Consider the following 24,266-nt stretch of genomic DNA (forward strand, 5'->3'; position numbering starts at 1 on the left):
TGGGGGTTTTTTGGACTGACTGAGTAAGCTTGAAGAATTGCTGCAGTTCCATCACAGCTGCAGGAAGGAGTCTGAATCTAGCTCACCTAATCTGGTGTTCTTAGAAGTGTCCAGAAAAACAGCTAAGCCTCTTTTGACCAGTATTTGCTGCCCTCTGAACAGTGCACGTGACTATTGTGGCACAGGACTAAATCTTAGTGGGTGGAAGGGAAAAACAAAAAAATGTCTTCATACTCTAATTGTCTGTCAGGAGTGGACAGGTGCAGGGTTCATAGTATGCAAAGTACTGCATGAGTGACATGGTGAGAGTAGCTCAGCATGGACTGTAGCCTGCCCCTATGTGTATCGTGACTTGTGAATAAGGGAGTCAAGTCGACAAAAATGAGAAAACAGTATGAATGTGCTTTGCAGTATAAACCCAAAACTTTTGAACAGCTAAGGCAAAGAATTGTTTGAGATGCTGAGGAGACAGGAGTAACAGAACTGTAGCTCAGTACAGAGCTGGCAGTGCTACTTCAAACAGTCACAGCTTTCCATGCTGAAAGCTCAGCTCAGCTTAGCACACCATGCTCCTGGTGAACTTAAAGGTTTTTTGCGTGTTTTCTAGTGTACCTGGAAGATGCATTGACTGCACGCTTGTAGACTCGCTGTGCTCAGCTGTGAAATTGCTTCAGTGTGTAATTTGCAGTGCAAGAACTAATTAATGAAAAGAGACCAAAACAAGTAGGGTTTTGTACATATATAATTTAAAACTATTCTGTACCAGTACAATATATTAATTTTACAAATGTAAAGTTCATCAGCTGTTAAAGCATTTGCAAAACCACATATCCTACCGTACTTTATTGCACAGTATCTATGAAAATATTAATTCTTAAATTAGAAAACAAATGTTTCAATATAGAAGAGACAATCTGATTGAAAGACAATAAGAAAATCTACTCTGAAAATAACAAAATTTCACAGGATACCAAGCTTAACAGGTGCATCTGTAGGCCCAATCTACAAAACTGGACTATAGCATCCCATTATCCCATTATAGTACTGGCTATTAAAAAAAAAAAATACTCACTGTACCTTTGTTATAGAACCAAATGCAGGTCAGACTAATCTCATACAAAACACTATGGTAAGTCTAGTGTTAACATTTTGAATACCTTGTGTACCACATTTACTACTTCCAGGGAGTTCCTGACATCTACTTGCTGAATTGAGTTGTGTTTTAACATTGCACAGGAATTTTGCAGGAATATATTCTTTGACACAGCACAGGACTGGGTTTTTTTCAGTCTTAGAGCTATTGAATTTTACCAGTGTTACATCTGTGAATATAAAACACCAAGAAAGAAAGTTAAATTTTTTTCACAAAAGCAATTATAATTTACAGTTACAAACTCTAGAAAATGTCAAGTGACAACTTTTTGGCCTGTACTGATCTCCATTAGGAAGTTGTGTACCTCTTAGATGTAGTGTAAGCAGCAAAATATATGTATTATATATATAAATGCTCAATTTGAAGATATACTAACGTGAGTTGTAAAATGTTAATATGTTCCTGGGTCTAAATAATCACAGTTAATAAGCACTTAGAATAAAGCTTGGTAGAAAATCCAGTTTACCACAGAGCCAAGTATATAAGCTAGAAGCTGTCATATGTTGACTTCTTTGTTGTATAATAGTTTTATCTCTGCTGAATAATCTAAAGAATTTATCAGTGAAGAGTAGTAAATAGGGTGGATCATGAAGTGCATCAAAACCTTAACTCTACTAAGCCAATTGAAATTGTCTAGTATATGCGAATCAAATTCTCTGAAGTTATTTTGGGTACTTATGTCCTGCATAAGCCAAGTCACTATGACATTACACATCTAGACAGGTATTTATTCTTTTTTTAAAATAGTGGTTATGAGATTACAATTTGTAGGTAAAGCATTTATCAAAACCCAAAATGAATAGAAAAACTTGCATCTATCAAAGATTACAGGCAGTCCTTTTTCAGAACTGGCTGCTCTTCTCTCACAGCTTCTCAACCAGCTGAGTGTTTCTTTTAAAAAATAATATCTTATAAAAAGATTCTACAAAGAAACAAGTGTTTCAGACCCCTCCCCCCACTTGTTGTTTTCCCTTACTATTTGCTTTTTTACTGGAAAAAAAAATAATAAAACTTTATCAAATAGGTACTGCATTAGGTAAGCTATAACATCTGTTGTTTGGGAATTTTCTTCGTATTCCCAAACATGTGCAATTTCCCACATGTTTTGTGGGGTTTCTGAGGCTGTAGCTGATAAACTTAGTATGAGCATACGGTATTGGGCACAGAAAAGAAATTTTCTGTAATTAAATACATTATAAAGCATTTTAATAAAATAATTTTTGTAACTTCAGTATAGTACATGTTTGCAAAACTAAAAGGGTTTTTAAAAGTGCTAAGTATTAAACACAAGTTTCTTGAAACCTTAAAGTCCCAAAACTCAGATATACAACGGCTTCCCCTGCCCATAAAGTAGGCACACTATTTGGTTGCAAAAAAGACAGTGTCACTTGTCAATTAATCCAGCTTCTTTAATTTTTGTGTAGAAGAATTTCTCCAGTATATTGGCACATTTGTAGTATTCACTCTCGGGGGGGTTGTACTCTCTGCAATTTGTAAAGACTCGCTGCAAGTCTGCCATGAATAATTTCTTAGACACGTAGTACCTATTCTTGAGTCGCTCACTCATTGTTTTGAGATCTGTATAGAAGAAAAATAGATTAACAGCGTTTGATTCAAATACTTTCTATATGCAATATCCCTTTAGACTGATTTGCCATTTAACACAAACTGGCAAAGCTAGGATTTGGAATTCCTAATTGCCTTCATCTAAGGCATGGTCCCTCTTCTAGCTCCAACAGCAGCTGAGCCCCTGGAACTAAGCAGTATTTCACTGTACGAATGATTTTGTGTAGAGTCTGGGGTTTTTTTCTTTAAAAGATTAAAGCATCATTGTTTTGTGTTCTCATATGTCTCTGAGCTTTCAGTGGGTATTAGATGTCCGTAACTAACTGCTCTGTGAGGCAAAGCTGTTGCCAACTCTTCTCGAGGAGGCCTTAGGAGTGTAACAGCAAAGAGTTCAAACATCGCAAAACATGTATGTTAACCTAAAATCCTTGCTTCTGTGTGAACACAGCAGAGAAGAAATATCTGTCTGTACTACAAGCAGTACTTGCAGCTTTGAAAAAAGATTTAAGTTTGTTCCATGCTTTACATATATTTTAATTACATCTTCAGAGTTTATAGTTATGTATCCCTTTGTAAGAGTCATGTAAGAACAAATCTCTCCTTTGAATGCATCATACAAAACCTTTACTTACAGAACATTCTTTAAGAAATGTGTTCTTTTCTACTAAAACCAGTCACCCACAAAATACATAAACCATCTCAGTGCTCACACAATTGCTTTCCCAGTAATCCTTATCAGGCATTTAAAAATATTGTCTACATTAAAGCGTTCTAGGAGTAAGTACAGGAATAGAAGTAGTGGGAGCTGTGCTGCATGTCTTGGCTTTTCTCACCTCAGATGCTCTAACAACTGTTTTTCCAGCAATGCTTGAGCCAGGCTTCAGCAGCACCTTTGTGAAACTAACAGAAACAGCTGAAATGGAGCAGACTTACTGCCCAGAAGCATTGCAAGGAAAGCTGAGATCAAAGACCTCCAATGCAAAGGAATTAAACCTTGAAACTTAAGATGTAAAAATACAGATGTGGGTATTTTCGGTTTGGTTTGGTTTGAATGTTTTTGTTTGTTTGGGTTTTTTTTGGGGTGGTGGTGGTTTGTTGTAAGGGAGATTTGACTTTGGTAAAGCAGAGGAAAACCCTGCCAAATTGACCTGAGGGAATTATTTAAGAAATTTTTGATAGATGCCCTCAAATACCTCATCCAATGATATATAACTTGCCATTCACTAGCGTTGCACAATATTTTGCAAAAGCAAAGGTTCATTCAGCTCCCATTAAGTCTGAAACATAGGTACCTACATCTAAACTAGATATCCATAGTCTGATAGTACCGAACTGAGAAGGCTGTTCAGCTCACTCTAAATCAAACACTGCCTTGGCTGGTCAGTTAAATTATTCCTTTCTAACTACAGTGAAAGTTTGGCTCCATCTGTCACTCAGCCATACAGATTTTGTATTGCAGATGAAAAGGAAAAAAATGCAAAACTATTTCTGGAAAGTAAGTGGCTGAAAGAGCACTTAAAACAGGGGGGGAAAGTGTTTATAAATGAGAGCTGACCTTAGGAGATAGTAAAAAAACCCTACAGCTATATCTCTCAAATATTGTACAATTTAGTCTGTATGCAAACATAAAGACAAATGAGTATCTTGTATGTGATAGCATAAGAAAATACAATGCTGTTTCTTTTTAATTGAAATTATGTCTGAGCAATTTTTGTACAGTATCAGCATGCTGGCGGTGAGAGCAGAAAAACCCCAGAAGCTGATCATAAATCAAAACGTGATTAAGTTGTGCTGGGTTCCTTAGCTGAAAAAAACAAGCAAAACTAAACCAAAGTCTTCAGCTTAACCCTAAAATGAGAGCTGCTTCCCCTCACTCCAACGTAATACATCTGAACAAGGAAGGGATAGACAACATTCCTACTTCAGGTTTGCCAGCCCCGGCAGTAAGTTCTTTGCAACCACTCTTCAGATTAAACAACCACCTAGACCTAGCCTCTGCTCAGAAAAGCAGACAGAAAACTGTCATGGGACGGTGTCAAGATTCTTTTTCTTTATTGCTAGAAAATACATTTGTGTCAGGGATACAGGAAGCCAGCTGCTGTTTTATAAAGTGCACATGTATTTGCCATTTGGAAATCGTAAGTTGAATATTGAAACATCATTATACCAAACTGGTATACACAGCCTAGGACCCTATGTGAAGCAACATGAACAAACACTTTAATTCTCCGAGAAATTTCTCTGAGAAGTATTAATAGTAGCCTGCAATGAACTTGTATTTCATTCTCTAATAACGTTAAAAGCTACATGGAGGTGAACATTGCATAAACAATGCAGGAGTAGCAGGATTCTGTTTTAAATATGCTGCAATACAAATCAACACAAGCATCTGCTTAGAACAGCACTGAATCACCATTGATATTCTATGACCCAGCAGTCAAAAGCAAAGAAAAATGTTATTAGCAGTTGTGTACTTCCCTTTGCAAGTAATCCTGCATAAACAATAGCTGCATGATTTAAAAATTTTAAAAAATAAGTAAATAAACCACCTTGGACAACTCTGGCAGATCTAAAACACAAACGCAAAAGTTATCTTACAATCAGTTGCATGAAGCATTTTCCTAAATTTAAACTGGAACAAACTGTTAAGACTTCACTAGGAAACCCTGGTACGTTTGGTAAAGGTTTTCTCTGTGTGATTTGGAAAGGGTAAATCTGTATTTCAAAGCAACTGAAATGCTCAGGTGTTCCTGAAAGTTTGCCCTGAGATTTTTCTGACATACCAGTAGGATCTGCAATGACCAGTTATCACACACAAGAAACATATTCATACAACTCACATAAACCAGCTCAGTCCTGAAAGTTTCTACCTGACTGCACTGTTTTAAGAGCTTGCTAGGGCTCTCTAGGGCATACTAAGATTTCACATGTATACATTACAGATGCTTCACAAATGTCACAAAGCAGTCATAAATTTCAAACGACAGCATCGTACATTTTGGTACTTCAGAGCTGCAAGCTGTTCAGCTGCAAGTAATATGTATCTTTTAACATAAAACAATCAGATTACAATTTATCTGCTATGTCTCCAGCTATAAAGATTTTTAAACTCTATACTTAAAAAATGTTAATGGCATTACCCATGGGAAACCTTATAACTTCATAATATCCAGGAGCTTCTGTTCTCTTCACAGGTTCCATGAAGGGCCAAGCGCTTTGATGGCTCTTTGGTAAAGAAAAAAGTAAGGTATCTAATATGGAAACTCTATATTGGAAATCATTTAAAAATCGTTACAGAAGGTAAACTAGAACTAGCACTCACCTTCACTTGCTGCAGGATGGTTTTTAATGTGCTGTAAAGTTGATCTGGATCCTTGGGCTCCTTACTTGAAAGAAAGTATGAATACATGAAGATTAGCTTGAATCCCTTATCTTCATTCCTATGATGAGCATCCTAACCTAAAAAGAACTCCAAAGTTTCAAGCATTTTATGGAAGAAATAAAATGGGAAAACAGACACCCCGCAAAGGAAAAAAAAAAATCCAACCAAACCCACTTAAGTACTCATCCCTTGCAGATTATTTATCTATTTGCCAATGGATTTAAAGAAATATCAAATGACGTTGTTTAAAGACTTTTCTCAAAGGAATCTCCAAACCGCTTCAACGTTTTACTTTGTGCAGCACTTACCCTCTTTCTTTTCCACTCGGTTTCCAGCCAGTCTCTCCTGTACACCAACAACATGAGAGGAAAGATTACATGGGAACTACAGTAGGTCAAAACATTGAGTTATCGCAGCTCTAAAAAGATAAGCCATTTCAGCACTGCTGCAGTAAAATGGATTTGTTTTAATACAAGTTACTCCTAAGGAAAATCTAGCCTACAGCCCCATTCAATTTCCTAAGACCTCTTCTTCCAGACTGCTGAAAAGATTCTAAAATACTCCTACATTAAACACTTCAGTAATTCAGCGCATATGTTACCACAACCTCTGTAAAGAACAACGATGTCAAAGTTATCCAGTTTGATTCCCTACAGTCAGAGAATAAAGTGCGGAAAAGCACAGCTGAAAAAAATCCCCCAAAAGATGATACTTAAATATTCTAATTCTGGTTTGTCCTGTAAGTCCGTGTGTAGCATAGAACTCATCCTAGTAGAGAGTGCAGTGCATACCAGTGGAGTCAGAGGGAAACTGCTGACTACACTGTGACACAAATCACAGGGGGATCACATAATAAAATTACACACGTGTACATAAAAGAGGATCAGCCTGGGATGCCTTGGGGAAGTCTTGAAGACAGCAGTTGTAAGGGAAACATAACAATCTTAATAGAAATCAAATCAGCAGACCAAAACGATTCCATTTTAATCAAAAAGAAATATGTGGCTACATTAGTATTTCTAGTCTTGGACCCTTCTTGGGCTGTTCTGCTTCTGTTATACATTAAAAGAGGTTGATACATACTAATTCCAGGAATGCTTTCTATAGGAATCTGCCGTACTCCGTCTTTGAAGCAAGAAAGGCCAGGATAAACTTTCCGTATCTGAGCTTGTTTCCTTTCTATGAGCTTTTTAATGATCTGTAATAAAGCAGCAGAGTAAACAAAAAATAACTGATTTGCTCAAAAGTAACTCAAAGGATTAATGCAGAACTGTGATGAACAGAAACGCTCTTGCTTCCTAACCCGATGGTCCTTCTAGACCCACCGAAGCTGGTAACAGAGGTGGGCTACCTGGACGAAGACTGGTTCTGCAGATGAGGCTACCAAGTCTCTCAGCTGCCTATTTAGGCACAAATCTGGAAGAAACTGAGTCATTGCTTGCCGTATTGATCACAAGCTGCACAGCTCCTGGGAAGGTGGCAGCAGAGGTAGGGAAGGAGATTTCCTGGAAGCAGGTTTGGGAACTGGCTCCGATTCTAACAGTTGGTGCTTCTGAACTGCTTCATCCTAGCTGGTCAGGAATTTCAAGGCACATACTGAATGCACCTATTTCAATGTACATACGTGTCCATATTCCAAAATTTTAGAAATACCTGTTCACTTCGAAGTCTCCATACAACTATAGGAGTTTCTTAGATATCAGTCAGAGGTACTTTTACTGAAGATTTTCTCTTGAGGAAGTCAGAATGATGCCGCTCTTTGGAACCAAAATTCTGTTCTGCTTGTAAATGCCAGGAAAGGCTTTTCCAGTTCTGGGGTACACTCTGTTCTGCTTTGCAATCTCATTACCTCAATTCTAAGTAATTTGCTTTGGTGCTCTCGGTACACGCTTAGACACTTCCCTAAGCTTTGTGTGTCCTGAATATGTCACTTTCAAAATGGCTTGCTTCATAAGTGGGAGTAAAGAAACGCACAGCCATTCAGAACACCATAGTTTGAGAGACTATTTTCTTTGGAAATAATGAAGATGGATGTATTTTTAATTTTTGAGGAGCTTCACTCCCCCACACATTGTCTTTTCTCTCGAAGAATAGGAAAAGAAAAAAAACAGACTTCCAATAGAGGTTACAAATGTTAAGAGAAATGCAGTATACCACAGCACCACGGCCAGATTCCAGCATAATGTCAAAATACTTTCAAACTAATTACTAAATCCACTTTAAACCCCTTCTTACAATTTAGGAACTAGTGGCTGGCTCTTCCTGCTTCAGATGAGCTGTTCATTCAGTAACACTGATTACTAACGAGTCAGCAGGTCACAAAGCTTTGCCTAAAGGGATTTTTCTTATTTTTTAGAACGACTGTAAATAAGCTACACACCAGGTAGTGCAAACTCACAAATGGTGGTTCTGTGACCAGCACCCAAGGGTCGGGTGACATGGTCTTAGCAGCCATAGGCATATGCTCTGACTCTTTAAATAAAAGCTGAGATCCCATTAAAAGCTTCACTTCTAAAAGGAGAAGACTAGAAAATTCTGATGTCTAGTACTGGCCCATACCAGCAGCAAACCAAATCAGTACCTAATCTATAGCATCAATGCTCAAAATTCCACTTACGTCCAGGTATCATCTTCATTGCTTTTGATTTGAGCTGACAAGCAAACATTCTTCATAAAGCTGCAGACTGTGAGGGCCATTTCTAAATTTCCTTGGAACAGGGAGAACAAAAACCCCAATCCATGTTTTGAGTGTCAAACAGGCAATCCTAAGATGCACTTCCAAAGGTGTATATATTTATTCTTTAAGAAAATACAACAGCAACAAGCTCTCTTTCTAATAATGGTAGACGTGAGATGGCTGGAGGACCAATGCACTTGAGTGTTTCCAAGCGCTTTGAAACAATGTGGACATCCCACCAAATCAGAGAGTGAAGAATGCAAAATAACGTAAACAAAAATTGTAAACTAAATGTATAGCACTCAGATATTGTCTTTCTTTCTGCAGTCACGGGCCACATAGTTATATTGGAATGAAAATAATTGTTCCATAAAAGAGCATTTTAACACAATAAAAAGTCATGAGATTTGACCAACCTTGAAAGAACCAATTATCCTTGTAACTTGTATGTCTTTAAAAACACACAAAGGTATTTAAACACAACTTGAAATGTCTTAATTCTTTGACTAATGAACTATGCTATCATATGGAATATAATTTATGTATTTCTATCATAAATTTACCTTTAATTTATTATGGACTAAACAAAGAACATCCCACTTGAACTCTGCTATTATATGGAATATAGTTTATATATTTCTATTATAAATTTATATTTAATTTATTATGGACTAAAGAAAGAACATCCCACTTAAGCTCTAAGAAGGCACAGCCTGGAATTTAAGACAGCCCACCCTTGACTGGTATATTAAAACAGTGGCAGAAAAAGTAATCCTCTTTCTTTCAAGTAGAATACAGGGCACGCAGTACAAACACTCCATTCAAAAGTCACTCTAAAGTACACTACTGTCATAGAGGGGGGGGAAAAAATGACAAAGCTGCAGAACAAATCAATCTCACAAGATTTTGCTTAGTATCATCTATGACAAAATTTAGCTATGAAATACTCCTCAAAATACCAGTACTTTTCAACACTTCTGTTATCATAAAGTTAGTAAGGTAGAAATTAATGTTTCAGCTGCAAAATTATAGCACTGGGACCTCAATGAAAGAATTATTCTACCTAATAGAAGTACATATTCCAATATTTTAAGCACCAAAGCAAAGACCAAAGCTAGCCTGGCACTGACTGAATTTTGTCTAAACATCTGAATACATCATAATAATCAGTGTTTCATTTCAGCCTTTACCTCTTTTTGCTTTTTAATGATGACAGAAAATTCCGTGTAGGGGATCCTTGGATTTAATTCACATCCCATTAATGTGGCACCCTCATAATCCTTGATGTAGCCAACATATTTTGCTTTTGGTACTTTAATATCTTTGGAGAAACCCTGAAGAAGAAAAAAACTCAAGTTGTCATGATGCCATTTTCCTTTTACATTTGTTTTAACTGAGAGGCTATGATGATTTAGAACTAAATTCATTATAATGTTAAAATACAGACAATACAACAGGACGAGTTACAGACCATGGTTAATAGTGTCGCAAACACCTTCTCATGGGAGTCACTTGATACAAGAATAGTTAATTGCTTATATGCATAGGAAAGCAAGGGAGATAGGAAGATTAAGAGATGGTCAAAAAAGATTTTCACTGTGTATAAATTTCCTGGATTTTTCAAAATATTTGCTATTTTAATATTAAAGGATGCTAGTCTTGTAGTCATCAGTCAACCAAAATTGCTCTGAAGTCAATGAAATACAGTAATTTTATAACAAGAAAACATAGTATTTTTTTCCAAAGTTATACCACAGTCTTCATACAGTTCAAAAGTTAACTGAAAAACAAACCCACAAAAGAATTAGCCAAGACAATAAAAAGCAGCATAGGACTCTCCCTTTTGGCTGCATGTTATTCTTCTGTTACAGAGGTTACAGCCTCAGTAAAATGCAGAAACCAAACCAGGACTTCTGCCTCAATTTACCATCAGTGGCTTCAGACTTACATGGAGACTGGGCACCTTCAAACTGGGGAAGGGACATTTCAGACACAAAAAGGGTCTGTCTGCACAGCCGCATCACAAGCCCCGCTTTTATTCATTTTGAATGTGTGAAGAGCAAATTGTATCAGTTTTATATACAAAGTCACAGAACAGCTGCAGTTGGGAATAGACTTAAGGAGGTCACCTAGCCCACTCCCTGCTCAGAGCAGGTCTCATCAGGTCTGGTTGCTCAAGGCCATGTCCAGTCTTGAAGACTGCCAAGGACAGATTCCACAACCTCTCTGGGCAACATTTTCCAGTATTTCACCACCCTTAGGACAGGAAGGAAAAAAAAAAAAACCAACTTCTATCTAGTTGCAATTTCTCACGATCCAATTTCTGTCGCCTGTAGTCCTATTGCTGTACATGTCTGAGAATAGTCTGACTCCATCTTCACTCTGCCATCTGACCAGATAGTTGATACCTGTTTAATCTACCAAATCTATTTTGACAGATTAGACATCACAATCCTTCCTGAACTTGAACCTCACGCTTCAAATCAGGAGGAGCTGTGAGCACAGGTCAGGTAATTTCGAGTCTGCCACAGGTATGTCTGGGCTTTTCTTACACCTCTTACAGAATCAGTGAATGCAGCCAATGAATGAAGCAGCAGCCAACCCATATTCGACTGGTTTCTACATTTGCTAGGCCGCACACCTATATTCAGGTGATTCCATCGAAGTAAAATGCATTATAAGCTAATACCATTACACAAGATGAACACAGAGCACATCTGTAGATAAAAAATACACACATAAAATTGCACTATGCATTTTATCCAACTACTTTGTCAGATCTAGCTTTTTAGTTCATCACTGCTAGGTGTTAACTTCTTGCATCAAGGAACTTCTTACATTGACTTACTTGTTTTTTGAAGTAGCCGATAGCGTATTCATCTGCGTACGTGAGAAAGTTGAGAATGTTGTGTTTGATGTGGTACTCCTTCAGATGGTTCATTAGGTGAGTCCCATAACCCTGTGTGAAACGTACGAGGAGAAAGCCGTTGCAAAGCCTTTGGGGACTGCACACATTAGAAACTGTGGACTAAGGGTTATTACAGACTGTTTTTCAAAATGCAGCCTTTCCTCTAGATCCTGTTTTAAAGATTTTCTCCTAACTATACTTGGTGAAGCAGCCTCAAGATAAAACCATTTTCAGCCTTGTAAGGCTATCTTTGTGGCCCAACAGGGAACACAAAATACCACATTTTCTTGTGTCTGATTCACTTTTAATCTAAAGGAGACCAAAACCTAGACTCTGTAGGGGTAAAAGCATGGCTCTACAGAGGTACATTGTCCTGGAAGCTGTAATTGAAGGTGCAGACGTTATTTTTTTCCTTTTAAGTTAGATATCAACTATTAATGGTCACATATTTCACCAATAGCAAAACTACGTATATTTTAATAATAGAGCACCCTTTCTTAGACGTATCACTTGGAAACTTCAAAAAAGGAGGAACACCATTCTGAGATGCGTCCCCTGTTTCACTGTGTTCTGTGCACCTGTAGCAGAAACAGCCTTTGCCTCAAAGATTTTTTCATCTGAATTTATCACAGGGCATAAGAGGGTACAGTGAAACAGTTATTACCATAATAAGCAGCAGAAAATTATTTAGTCCACAATCAAATAAATAGCTATGCCTTCTGACTGCCCACAGGAATAATTTTCATTTTCATTCAACCCCAAAGTAAACAAAAAGTTCCATTTATTCACAAGTAAGCTATAGTCTTCCTCTTCTGCCGTGAGATGAAAAAATGTGAAACAGACAGGAAAGCCCATAATAATGTGTTGCTTCTGCATACATTCCAATTCTAACATCATGGAGACTAACTGGACACTTACAGAAATACATACGGAATCGTTCTGGGTACTTTGTTCTTGAAAACTGGGGAAATTTTCACTTATGTACATAAGCCAGAAAAATAAATCAGAAAATACATACTTTTGATTCAAGTCACAATTTAATAGCCCCAAACATGGAAATAGCCAGATAAAAGCAAGTTAGGTAAGTGCTGAAGCTTAATACAAAAAATGTAGAAGTGACACGTTTTCTTTAAAGTCCTGCTAATCTAGGTATAACATTTGTGCCCTTCCTTTCCAGCTAGTGTTTGGCGCATCTGGCATTCGGACCTCATATTTGAAATTGAGACCCCTCATATGTGTAAAAATAAGTACTTCTGAATTTGAGGAGGCTCTTAAAGCTGTATGTTCACTTGTTCAAGTGGCACACATCAGGCACAGCATCAAATATACAGAAGTGGTTTGACAACTGGCAACATGTTAAGTGGTATAGCATTTCTTCACACTCAGAAGCGCTCAAGATAATGAAGAGACTTTCTAATTGCAAATCTGAGTTCTCAAATTCTTTGAAGAGGACAAAAACTCCGAACCGAAATTTTTAATGAAAAATATTTTCCTTAAAAGAAGACTAGCAGTACACTAACTAGCCAAGCTCCTCACTTCCCTTCTCATCAGCAGCGAGAAAGGGACAGCATTTGAAAGACTGCCTTTATTTACACCTGAAACACTGCAACTCATCCCAGTAATTCTCAAGAACCTAATCTCTGACAAAAAGCGTCAGCTTTGTGTCTGAAAGAAATTCCAGCAATTATGATGGCAATTACTTCAATCATTTTTTGCTAACCTATTATTTTTATAATCTTCACAGGATTCATTCATTCTCACAAACATTTGCCAAAAGTCTAACAATCCTAAAAGGAAACTAAGCCATGTACAGTAAAATCTAAAAGAATTTTGTAACATGGGATCAAACTATCTCAAAACCAACCCAACTTTTAGATATCACATATAAAGGAAAGCAGTACCCATATTTCTTAATCCAGCCACAATCTCAATTAAAATAGGAATTTATTTTTCCCAAGAGTAGGCAGTTCATCCATGTGTGAACATTTCTTTTTTTCTCAGTTACCTGCTGGTAGGGGTCACCTTACTCGGACAGGAACATGGGAAGGTAAATTTTCAGACAGAGTCAACTGATTCAGCAAGGCACCCAGAGGGTAGCAGAATAAATTGTGCATTATGTGTGCATATGCAGCCTCGAAGGCTCTCTGATTGGTCAGATTTATTTGCTCTGTTATATTCTGAAAGGTTATTCCTGGAGAATCACAACACACCTTTGGCAGCCTAACTTTGGCAGTGTAGTGCAGTAGGTTGTTTTAGTGGAATTAAAACACCCCTTTTATCAACTAGTCAAGCTTAGAATAGATATAACTTCAGCATATTCCATTATTTTTTGCATTTGCTAAAATGCCTTAGATACTTTTATGACAGACCACTGCTAAGTGTAAGGCAACGTTCCTCTAACACCAGCGCTGAATAAAATCAAATATATTCCAAGTACAAACAGCTGTCACAGGCTTTCAATCCTGCTCTGTTATCCTTCCACACCCAGAGGTCTTCCCTTCAACACAAGGCACACAATTTCTGCATGCTCAACTGCTACGAACTCTGAATTAACCCACCCCTCGGCTCTTGCAGTTTCAACTGAAAAACATGAAGCTACAGCACCATCTATAGGCAAAATCCCCAAAGTCACAGTTAGATCTACCAATAGTCCCAGGGAAAGCAGAAGGGATCTCCTGTATTCGTAGTGATCTATATTTTTTCAACACAGCTGCTAATTCTCAACACTCGGAGAACATTTTGTGAAATTAACTCAAAAATAGAGTGTATAGAATAGACCATGCGCTTATTTTGAGATGCAAAACTATATCTAATTTATAGATAGATATTTGATTGTAGTCATGTAACCATGACGAAGTGATTGAACACAAATTACAGTCACACACAAGCAATACTTGTTTCAAGTCAACCACGAGGTGTTACACTACACAGAGAGGCAACTGCTGGAGACAGAGGAGTGAACAGTCCAAGAATGGGAGACTACTGGCCCCTGTTGTTGTATTGAGAAAGATTTTATTTCTTTAACTAACTACAAGTAATCCTACTATTACGCTGACAATTCTAAATCTGCACATTTGTTTAGGTTTTGTGTATTATATTCTGAATCACTGTATCTTTCAAACTCTATTTTTGTTTGGCAACTCCTCAATATATTCAATGTGGCTAACAAAATTAGGAGCATGTGCAGCAGAAAATGGGACTCAAGTACATTTAATAAACTCTAGTTGAGCATTATTTTTACCTTGACTTGCTCATTGGAAGTCACAGCACAGAAAACAATCTCCGTAAATCCTTGGGAGGGGAACATGCGGAAGCAGATACCACCAATAACACGACCATCTTTTATTAATGCAAGGGTCTTGTGTTTCCTGAGTAGACAAAAACAACAGTCACTTTAATTCAAGCACATAGTACATCAAATGCCGTTACCTACCTTTTTTCAGAAACTTGACTCGCTTTTTTCCACAATGCTAATGCAATTGTATATGCTTATATCTATAGAAGAGTTGCTATTCTAACACCATGCTTTGAATTTACCGTAAAATTAATCACTCACGCAGCGAGGTCCTGGCCTCACCAAGTACTCCTAGATACTAGGGTAATGCCCAATAAATAAAGAGTTGTATTGCTTTCATTGAGTCTATTGCCGACAGTTATGCCATTGCACAGTTCTCAGGATGATTTTACCCTGACTACATTATAGAGATTAATGGAGTTACAGGACAGTAAGTCCTCTCTAACGGATTCCTGTTTCCTTGCATGCACTCTCTATAGCTAAGCTACCAGTTTCAAATGCAGCTGATGATGCAAGAAATGATATTTGTTATTTCTAATGACCCTCTCTTAGAGGAATCAAGACCAGAATAAGTATCTATTTCTGTTGCTCTTACACTGACTGCCAGGAAACCGTAACAAGGTGCAATCTGAACTCCTGTGTCAAGGACTAAAATTTTAGTGTAACCCTCAAGGTCTGGAAAGATTGACACTGCACCCATTTTCTAGATTATTCAATACATGGTATCGTATAAATACAGTAAATTTACAGAAGACATCATTTTTGGGGGAAAGGTTAGTGCGAAAAGTAAGCCCTCGCCATAAACAGTGGTCTGAAGAGTAGTTATGTTTTATGTGCTACCATTGAAGGAGATTTTATACATTTTATATATTCTTCTTTTCCTTGTACTTATTTTAGTGCTTTTTGTTTGTGGAACGACAGCACAAATGCAGTAGTTTGAGCTTTTAATTTTGTTTACTCATGTCTGAATTGTTTAAGTAACAAGATTCAGTAAGGATGGCCGTTTCGGAAATAAGAACATTAAAGGCGATAGTAAGTAAGGTAATAACTGAAAAAAAAGAGATTTGGGAAGAGAACTGTCAGACTCCAGTATCTCACATTTGATGCAGGTTTGGGGGTACCCACTGTTTAGCACGGGTCTCCAGTGTGTGTGTCCCTGGAGACTCACAGCAGACGCTGGGGTACCCTGAGCTGCCCAGGCGATGTGCTTCGCTCCCTTCGGGTCAATGTTTGCCTCAGGCACACAGAGGAGGGCATTTCCTAGCTGTTGCAATAGCCGTACCTCCTCCTCAAGCACAGACTGCTCTCCAGACACATATCTATACTGAAGAGCACTTAACTACCAGCAGTTCCTCTCAACCTGCTAGAAGAGTCTTTCCCAGTAGGAAGTATGGGGGAAAGCCATGACTCAGCACCACTGCTTCAGAAATTTGCTTTGCTATCTGGTTATGAGGGAAGGTGGCTTTCTCAGCCAGTAGCCTCTGCTTGAGACCATAATGCTGCTCCGGCTCCTAAACTCAGACAGGATCCCGGCGCTGGCTCTCTCTCCCAGCTGAGCACCTCTTACCCCAACACAGGAGAGGTAGAAGAGAGTGGGCTGGTGCTGGCCCTCACCAGACAAGTGCTGTTCCTCCCTGAACAACCCAGGGGAAGGCCCCAGGATCAGTCTCTTGTGCCCACAGACCGAGCCCCCGTCCAACAGCCCCCAGCACTGGGCTGCTTGTGCTTCAGGGCTGGCACAGCCCCAGCAGCAGCAGTGTTTGCTGGCACCGAGAGAATATGGCTGAGGGAGTGCCAGTGAGCCTAAACGCAGAGGGAATGGTTCCAGAAATGTTTTCCTAACCGCTGCAGCTATAATATAACACTGGGCACAAAGACAGGCACTGATATCGCTGGTGGTGGAGACAGGTTCTTCCACAAACCAGGCTGCACAGCTGGCTGCGATCAGCTCAGTCTGAGCTCCTCAAGGTCTCTGTTGGCACAAAGCAACGAGCCTGCCCCCTCCACTGCGAAATGCTGCAGTCAGTGCAGTAAAACCCTAGCCCAGGGGTCCTCACATTTTTTAACCAGGGGGCCGGCGCGCGGATGCAGTGGCAGGCAGTCATCTGCGGCTGCTTGGTTTCCCCCTCAACCCCCGGCGGGGGCGGGCGGGGGGGTTCTGTAAATACCGGGGGCCAAATTGAGGACCCTGGGGGGCCGTATCCAGCCCGCGGGCCGTAGTTTGAGGACCCCTGCCCTAGGTTGTTATCGGGGACAGATTGTTCAGAGGCAGAAATTTTGGGAGAACACACCGTTGAAAGGAAGCAGACCCTGTGAGAAACGCAATGCTGGAAAAGTGGACACCGCTGAGGAGAACCTCCCTTCATGCTTGAGCAGCTGAGGCACAATTCAGTCAGGACACTGGGCTAGGTGGAGGACCACATGCAAACTGTGGATGCTGCTACAACCAGTGTGTCTCTTTTCAAGTGCTTGCAGTGTAAAGCTGCACCCAAAGCAAGCCAAGAAGCTTGCACTGATCAAGAGAAAAGCAACGTGCTTGGGTGGATGAGGAGTGATTTCTCCCATGCCGACTTAAACATTGCTGTTTATACAAACACAGAATTGTTTAGGTTGAAAAGACCTTTAAGACCATGAAGCCCAACCATTAACCTAGCATTGCCAAGTCTGCCATGAAACCACATCCTGAAGTGCCACATCTACATGCCTTTCAAATACCTCCAGGGATGGAGACTCAACCACTCCCCTGGGCAGCCTGTTCCAATCCTTGGCAACCCTTTTGGTGAAGAAATTTTTCCTAATATCCAAGCTAAGCCTCACCCTGGCACAACTTGAGGCCATCTCCTCTTGTCCTATCTCTTGTTACTCAGGAGAAGAAAGTGATCCCCACCTGCCTACAACCTCCTTTCAGGTAGTTGTAGAGAGCAATAAGGTCCCCCCTGAGCCTCCTTTTCTTCAGGCTAAACAACCCCAGTTCCCTCAGCTGCTCTTCATAAGACTTGTTCTCTGGACCCTTCACCAGCTTCACTGCCCTTCTCTGGATGCGCTCCAGCACCTCAAAGTCTTGTAGGGAAAGGTCCAAAGCTGAACACTGTTCTTCATAAATCACACAAGTTCTTCTCATCAAAAAACTTCAGTCTCTGCTGCCATTTGGTGCAAGATCTCCACAGATGATGGAGCAGCCTGCAACTTAGTATGGGCCTGGAAACCACTAATAAGCGTTAGAACTGAAAGTCAGAAAGTAATTATGACATTAAAAAGTACAAGATAGGTAGAAGCCTTCCCCACAGGCCCACGTCCCTGTATCGGGTTTGTGTGGCAAGGTTTTGGTAGCAGGGGGGCTACAGGAGTGGCTTCTGTGAGAAGATGCCAGAAGCTTCCCCTATGTCCAACAAAGCCAAGGCCACCCAGCTCCAAGACGGACCCACTGCTGGCCAAGGCTGAGCCCATCAGTGATGGTGGTAGCACCTCAAGAAGGGGTCTGGGGGAGAAGGGGGGGACTGCAGACTGGAGCAGGGCAGGGTGTGGGGACCCTCCCCCTGAGGGGGAAGGAGCGGCAGGGACAGCGTGTGATGGACTGACCCCAGCCCCCTGCATTGCTCAGGGGTAGGAGGGAGAGAAACTGGGGAGTGAAGTTGAGTCCAGGAAGACAGCAGGAGTAGGGGAAAGGTGTTTTACGATTTATTTTTTATTTTCTCATTGTCCTACTCTGGTTTGATTGGTAATAAAATCATTTCCCCAAGTCAAGTCAGTTTGGCCCATGACGGTACTCGGTGAGCGATCTCTCCCTGCCCTTATATCTTGACCCATGAGCCTTTCGCTGTATTTTCTCTCTTCCGTCCAGCTGAGGGGGGGGAATCGTAGAGTGGCTTTGGTGGGCACTTGGTGTCCAGCCAGGGTCAACCCACCACAGTCCCACAACAAGAAGTCACTTGTCATTAATACAGCCACCGAGATAGTATTTGGGTAGAATCCAATTAGATTACCCAGGAGTGAGTGGGAGCCTGAAAAGATGGGAAAAGGTTAGCACAGGCAGAGCCGTCCTCCACGCCACCTCTGCTGGTCCCTTCCTACATTGCTCTGGCAACCAGCACCACCCTCTTCGTCTCACCCCCTAAACCCCTCTCCAGCAGTACTCACGGATCAAAGACCAAGCGTGTGATGTACTCCTTCGGCATTCGAGGCAGCTGATGGGAGAACACATTCTGCAAACCAACCAGCCACATCATGATCTTCTTGTTGGGCTTCTGGTTCAGCGAGTTGCCAACTACGTGGAACTCGATCACCCCCCTGCGCTCCTCCAGCCTCGCCGCCTCGTCCCGGGCCGAGTGCGCCGAGAGGAAGTTGGTCTGCACCACACAAAAGAGGAACAAAGTCACGTTTTCGAGATTTCACATCCTCTGATGGAACAGCCTTAAACACACACCCCTCTTTTTTCCAAGCCATCTTTTTTACAAAAATAGAGCTACCAATGATTAACTTTTTTAGCAGAAGTGACACCATCAAATAAGCTGGATGGAAGTCTATACTATAGCATACAAAGGCTTATTCAAACTTCTTTTCAGAAAGATTCGGTAACAACAGCGATGGCTATGACTCAAGAAGTTTCAAACTCTCGAGGGACACACTCATCCAGTTGAAGCCTATGCCCCTAAGTCTTCATATTTTCTTTAGTCCTGCCAGCTTGGACAAAAGCAGTGGATTCGCCTACACATACTGCAAATCACGTATTTTAATGGTGGTACAGGCAAAGCTGTATTTTTTTTCATTTTAGTAGTGTTTTCCACTATCTATGCCACTATTATAAAAGCCTAAAAAGAACATTTTAATGCCTACTGATTTTGCTGTTATGTATCTAGGAATGCATCCATATATTTGAAAGGAGATTAATTTTTTCAATACAGACGATTTAACTTTTTTTTCCAGATCACTTTACAATGCCAAAACATCTCTGCATGCACATACTGTTTACTTTTTAGAGCAAAGTTTGGCTGCTGTGTTTCTAGTCACTGCCAGCCCCAACAGCCAGACTGGCACAGCATTTGTAATACGCAGAGCCATCAGTCACAGTATATAGTCTGAGTAAGAAATGTAGGTGGGGTTCCAAATCTTCAGCAGTCTCTAGCTAAACCTTGGCAAACAAGAGCTGCTGGCAAAACACAGCCTGGCGAAGGAAACAGAAGGACGAAAAGCCAGCCAAAAAAGAAAAAGAAAAAAAAACCCGAAACTGTGCAATTCTGTACATGGCATAATTCTGCAATTCTGTTTGTTTTTCTCTTCCAGCAGAAAAAAAGAGCAACTGTGGAAGATGGAGCAAATAACTGTTTAGATCAGCCCTTCTGCACTAACAGAGGTTTTAACTTTGGATCTTTCATTCTGCTGCAATACTTGAACCCCATTTACCTTAAGAACTACATCTATGATTAATAATAAAAAGCATACTCTGGAACTGTTGTGTAACAGAAGTACCTTGCAAAATAACCTGGAATCCACTTTTTTTACTATCACTAGTTTCCAATTCTCTTTGCAAACAGTACACAATGCATAAAAAAAAAAAAAATCAGAACTATTCACGTTAATGATGCATTTCATCAGCATTTTTTTCTCACCTAATCATACTCTTCAAACGTCTCTATTTTTCTTATTGACAGCATAGCAAGTTTTGTGGACTCGTAGCTTACAATACTCTGTCCATGTGGAATATTTACTAAAATCACACCATTTACAAACAGACCATTGCAACACCAGGTTTATATATTTCTTACCTCTGGCCCAAGCATTGCTGCAGGATCTGTAATTGTTGACATTACTTCATTGATTAACTCAATAGGAATATCTCCTACAATCCTTGGTCTTTTGGAATCCTCCAGAGAATAGGGTTCATTATTTTTTCTCTTTTCCCCTATAAAACAAAACCAGGACAAATTAGAAACAATGAAATTGTTACAGACTTACATTATGAAGTCTAGGACTTATGCTATATTCTCTAGTTTGTATGTCAAGTTTTGGGTGTTTTTTTTAATTCCCTATAGAAAAGGAGAAAGAGAAGTATTGTTCAGATTTCATTTATTTATCACTGCTGTAATTCTGTCTTTGCCCTGGGATATTAGCATGAAGCAGGATTAATATACTTCTCTTTCTCCTATGCGTTTGCAAATTCACAGTGAAACTATTCGCTTTTCCTTTTTGATTCAACATTTTCTGCAGTGAACCTCCGTGCTGCTTTCTCGGAAGGTCAGTGCTCAATACAAAAATTATAGTGAATACTTCTAGGTAACATGAAATCCCATTTCGGATTCACTGGAATTAAGTATCCATTATAGAATTATTTCACCCTTTTTGTAAGCTAAGCAGCACATACAGTCAGATGTCATACATATTTGACTTAGAAAAATCCATTGTATTGGGTTTGCGTGGCAAGGTTTTGGTAGAAGGGGGGGCTACAGGGGTAGCTTCTGTGAGAAGACGCCCGAAGCTTCCCCTGTGTCCAGCGGAGCCAGTGCCAGCCGGCTCCAAGATGGACCTGCCACTGGCCAAGGCTGAGCCCAACAGTGATGGTGGTAGCACCTCTGGGATAGCACATTAAGAAGGTAAAAAAAAAAATCAAAACAAAACAAAAAAACAAAAACCCTGCGCAAGCAGAAAGGAGGAGTGAGAATATGTACAACAACCCTGCAGACACCCAGGTCAGTACAGAAGGAGGACAGGAGGTGCTCCACGCACTGGAGCAGAGACTCCCCTGCAGCCCCTGGTGAAGACCACGGTGAGGCAGGCTGTCCCCCTGCAGCCCATGGAGCTCCATGGTGGGGCAGGTACCCACCTGCAGCCCGTGGAGGAGCCCACGCTGGGGCAGGTGGGTGCCCGAAGGAATACAGTGACCCATATGAAGCCCATGATAGAGCAGGTTTTCTGGTAGGACTTGTGGACCTTTGGGGGACCCACACTGGAGCAGTCTGTTCCTGAAGGACTGCACCCTGTGGAAGGGACCCGTGCTGGAACAGTTCATGAAGAACTGCAGCCCGTGGGAAGGACTCACGTTGGAGTCCTTCCCCTTTCTGTAAATCCAGGTACGCAAAACCCTTTCCAAATGCTCGCTAAGCCCTTCACAGATAAAAAAGTACATTGAATTTCCATGCATGATATTACTCACGCATTTAGTCATTCCATTCTTAATCAGTTTATTATTGTTTCTTCTAACTGCCTGAAATAGGAGACTTACAATTTCATTAATTCTCTTAGAACCCCTTTAGAAACTGGTTCTGCATCTGTGGTGTTTCAATTCTGTAGTGCCAAGGGCAATCCCAATGATGACTCAGCTGCACAAAATGATTAGTTCATCAATTCCATATTTCTTTTCAAACTCTCAAAAAAGATAATTTATTTAGTGACTACTTACTACTCATTTTGTTGATCTGTAATTAAAAAAAAGTATCTTCAACTCATTCCCACTTTGAAGACCATTTCCCAACCTGTCCCTCAAAGAAAGCTGAAGTTTACGAGCTGCCTTAAGTTCCTCTGTAGTGAACACTGAGGCTAAGAATTCATTTAGCTTTTTCTTCTTTCTTGAGGACTCACTTTACATAAGCTCACGATCATGTGTCTGACCTACAAATTTTCTTGACAGGCTCATTAATCCTGAGGTGTTTGGGAAAGGAATTATTTTTGAGAATTTATGCATTTGACAACTACTTTTCCCCAAAAACTTTTTTTTTTTTAACCTGACCTTATTCAGGTTTTAAATTTAAACCTGGTTGGTGTGTTTGTGCTTTTCTTTATGGCTCAACTGTATGCAAGTTCAGCACCTTAAAAGATTTTTTAAAAAAATATGCAATGGCCTCTTGTACTCTGTCTTCATTTAAATGAAACATTTTTTCATGGCTCATAATATATGTGCTCCAAGTAAAGTATTTTGCAACACCCTCTGACACCAGCAGACCTTTCCCCTTTTTAACTTCATTCAAACATTTTTTTTTCCAAATACAGTTGCCATTTATGCTAGTTAAACAAGCAAGCCTCCCTCTCTGTTACCTAGGTTTGGGTCAAGGGCAGAAGAAATTTTGCAAGCAGGACTCATACTCCCACTGTTGGGTTGCTCCAGAGACGAAGGACTTGCACTGTATGAAACAGATCTTGCCACAGGAGGAGGACTGATAACTGCAAAGGCATAAAAGAGAAACAAAAATATCAGGACACAGAACGCTGAAGGACTGTCACAATGATGGACCCAACATCACACCCACCACCTGACAAGTACCAGCTAATGTGCAACAGAGCAGTGCCACCAGTTCACAAGCAGAGGCATGAAAGCTTTATCTCAACATATTTTTCTAAACTTCTACCTAACGAGGCACTGTATTACTGCTGGATGACAGAGGCTGCAAATAGCAGGCTTTATTATTCTGCAGTGCTGAACACAAGCTAAGAAAACCAACTTCCTTCACATACCTGCCAAGCCTGCTGGTGTTTAGCTTCATGAAAAGGCTTTTTTTGGGGTCTATTGAAAAGCAAAATCTCATCACTCAGCTTCAGCCATCCACTTTAACAGTGTTCAAAGGCTGGTTGGACAAATCAAATGCAATAAAGGGAGAAGCTGTCGCACCAGCCAAGAGCATGAAACTATTATTCTAAAAGGCCACAGACTAACATCTCCCTCTTGAATATTAAAAAAAACCCACCAACATTCATCCCAAATCATCCAGGTTTCATTTGTGTGAAGACTTTTGGCAGGTGAGCAGGGAGTTGAGGTGAAAGCTTGTAGTCTGGACACCTGCAGTCTTTCTCTTTACATGCCTTTATCCCGGTGTAATCACCAGCAACAGCTCTTTTGTACCACATTCATACCAAGAACCCAGTGCTGAAGAGGTAGACATTAAAATGAAGTACTGCAGAAATGTACATGATAGAATGAACACTGAGAGCAACACAACTTTAGAGCTGCAATGAACTTGTGCCAAAGGTATAACTCACCAGCTCACGGTGCAGACCAGGAACGCCTCACAAAAAAAGTATGTATCTGTCACAGTGGAATTTCTCTGCTACTCTAGGAAAATCATTACCAGATAAAGGGCTGACATGATGGTTTTGTCAACTGATAATCACAATTGTTTCAAATAAGGATTTGTTAAAAAATACTGAATTAAATAGCTGAAAATTGAAGTCAACCCCTGAGAAATAGTTTTGAACAGGAAGGAGGAGGAGAAGGGGAAAGTGGAAGAAAATCATCAGCTCCGTGCAATTTTAGGGATGACTTAGATCAGTACCCTACCTGAGGAGAAGTGAATAAAGCTG

The 24,266-nt window shown here is 40.1% G+C and overlaps 1 protein-coding gene across 4 annotated transcripts in view; it reads right to left on the reverse strand.

Moving 5' to 3' along the window:
* Positions 1-724: 724 nt before the first annotated feature.
* KAT2B (lysine acetyltransferase 2B) overlaps positions 725-24,266 on the reverse strand; it is a 45,307-nt gene continuing 21,765 nt past the window's right edge. The window contains exons 8-18 of one of the 4 annotated variants that reach the window (XM_055709699.1): positions 23,007-23,132; positions 20,744-20,880; positions 19,119-19,327; positions 14,928-15,054; positions 11,627-11,737; positions 9,969-10,112; positions 7,185-7,299; positions 6,410-6,446; positions 6,042-6,105; positions 5,860-5,944; positions 725-2,731 (exon numbers count right to left, since the gene is read on the reverse strand). In XM_055709699.1, the coding sequence (XP_055565674.1) occupies positions 2,538-2,731; positions 5,860-5,944; positions 6,042-6,105; positions 6,410-6,446; positions 7,185-7,299; positions 9,969-10,112; positions 11,627-11,737; positions 14,928-15,054; positions 19,119-19,327; positions 20,744-20,880; positions 23,007-23,132 (1,349 nt within the window). In that variant the 3' untranslated portion in view covers positions 725-2,537. The remainder of the gene's footprint in view (positions 2,732-5,859; positions 5,945-6,041; positions 6,106-6,409; positions 6,447-7,184; positions 7,300-9,968; positions 10,113-11,626; positions 11,738-14,927; positions 15,055-19,118; positions 19,328-20,743; positions 20,881-23,006; positions 23,133-24,266) is intronic. The other 3 variants (XR_008732140.1, XM_055709700.1, XM_055709702.1) reach the window with 3 other exon arrangements.

Source organism: Falco cherrug, chromosome 4 (assembly GCF_023634085.1).
Source record: "Falco cherrug isolate bFalChe1 chromosome 4, bFalChe1.pri, whole genome shotgun sequence".
Lineage (NCBI taxonomy): Eukaryota > Metazoa > Chordata > Aves > Falconiformes > Falconidae > Falco > Falco cherrug.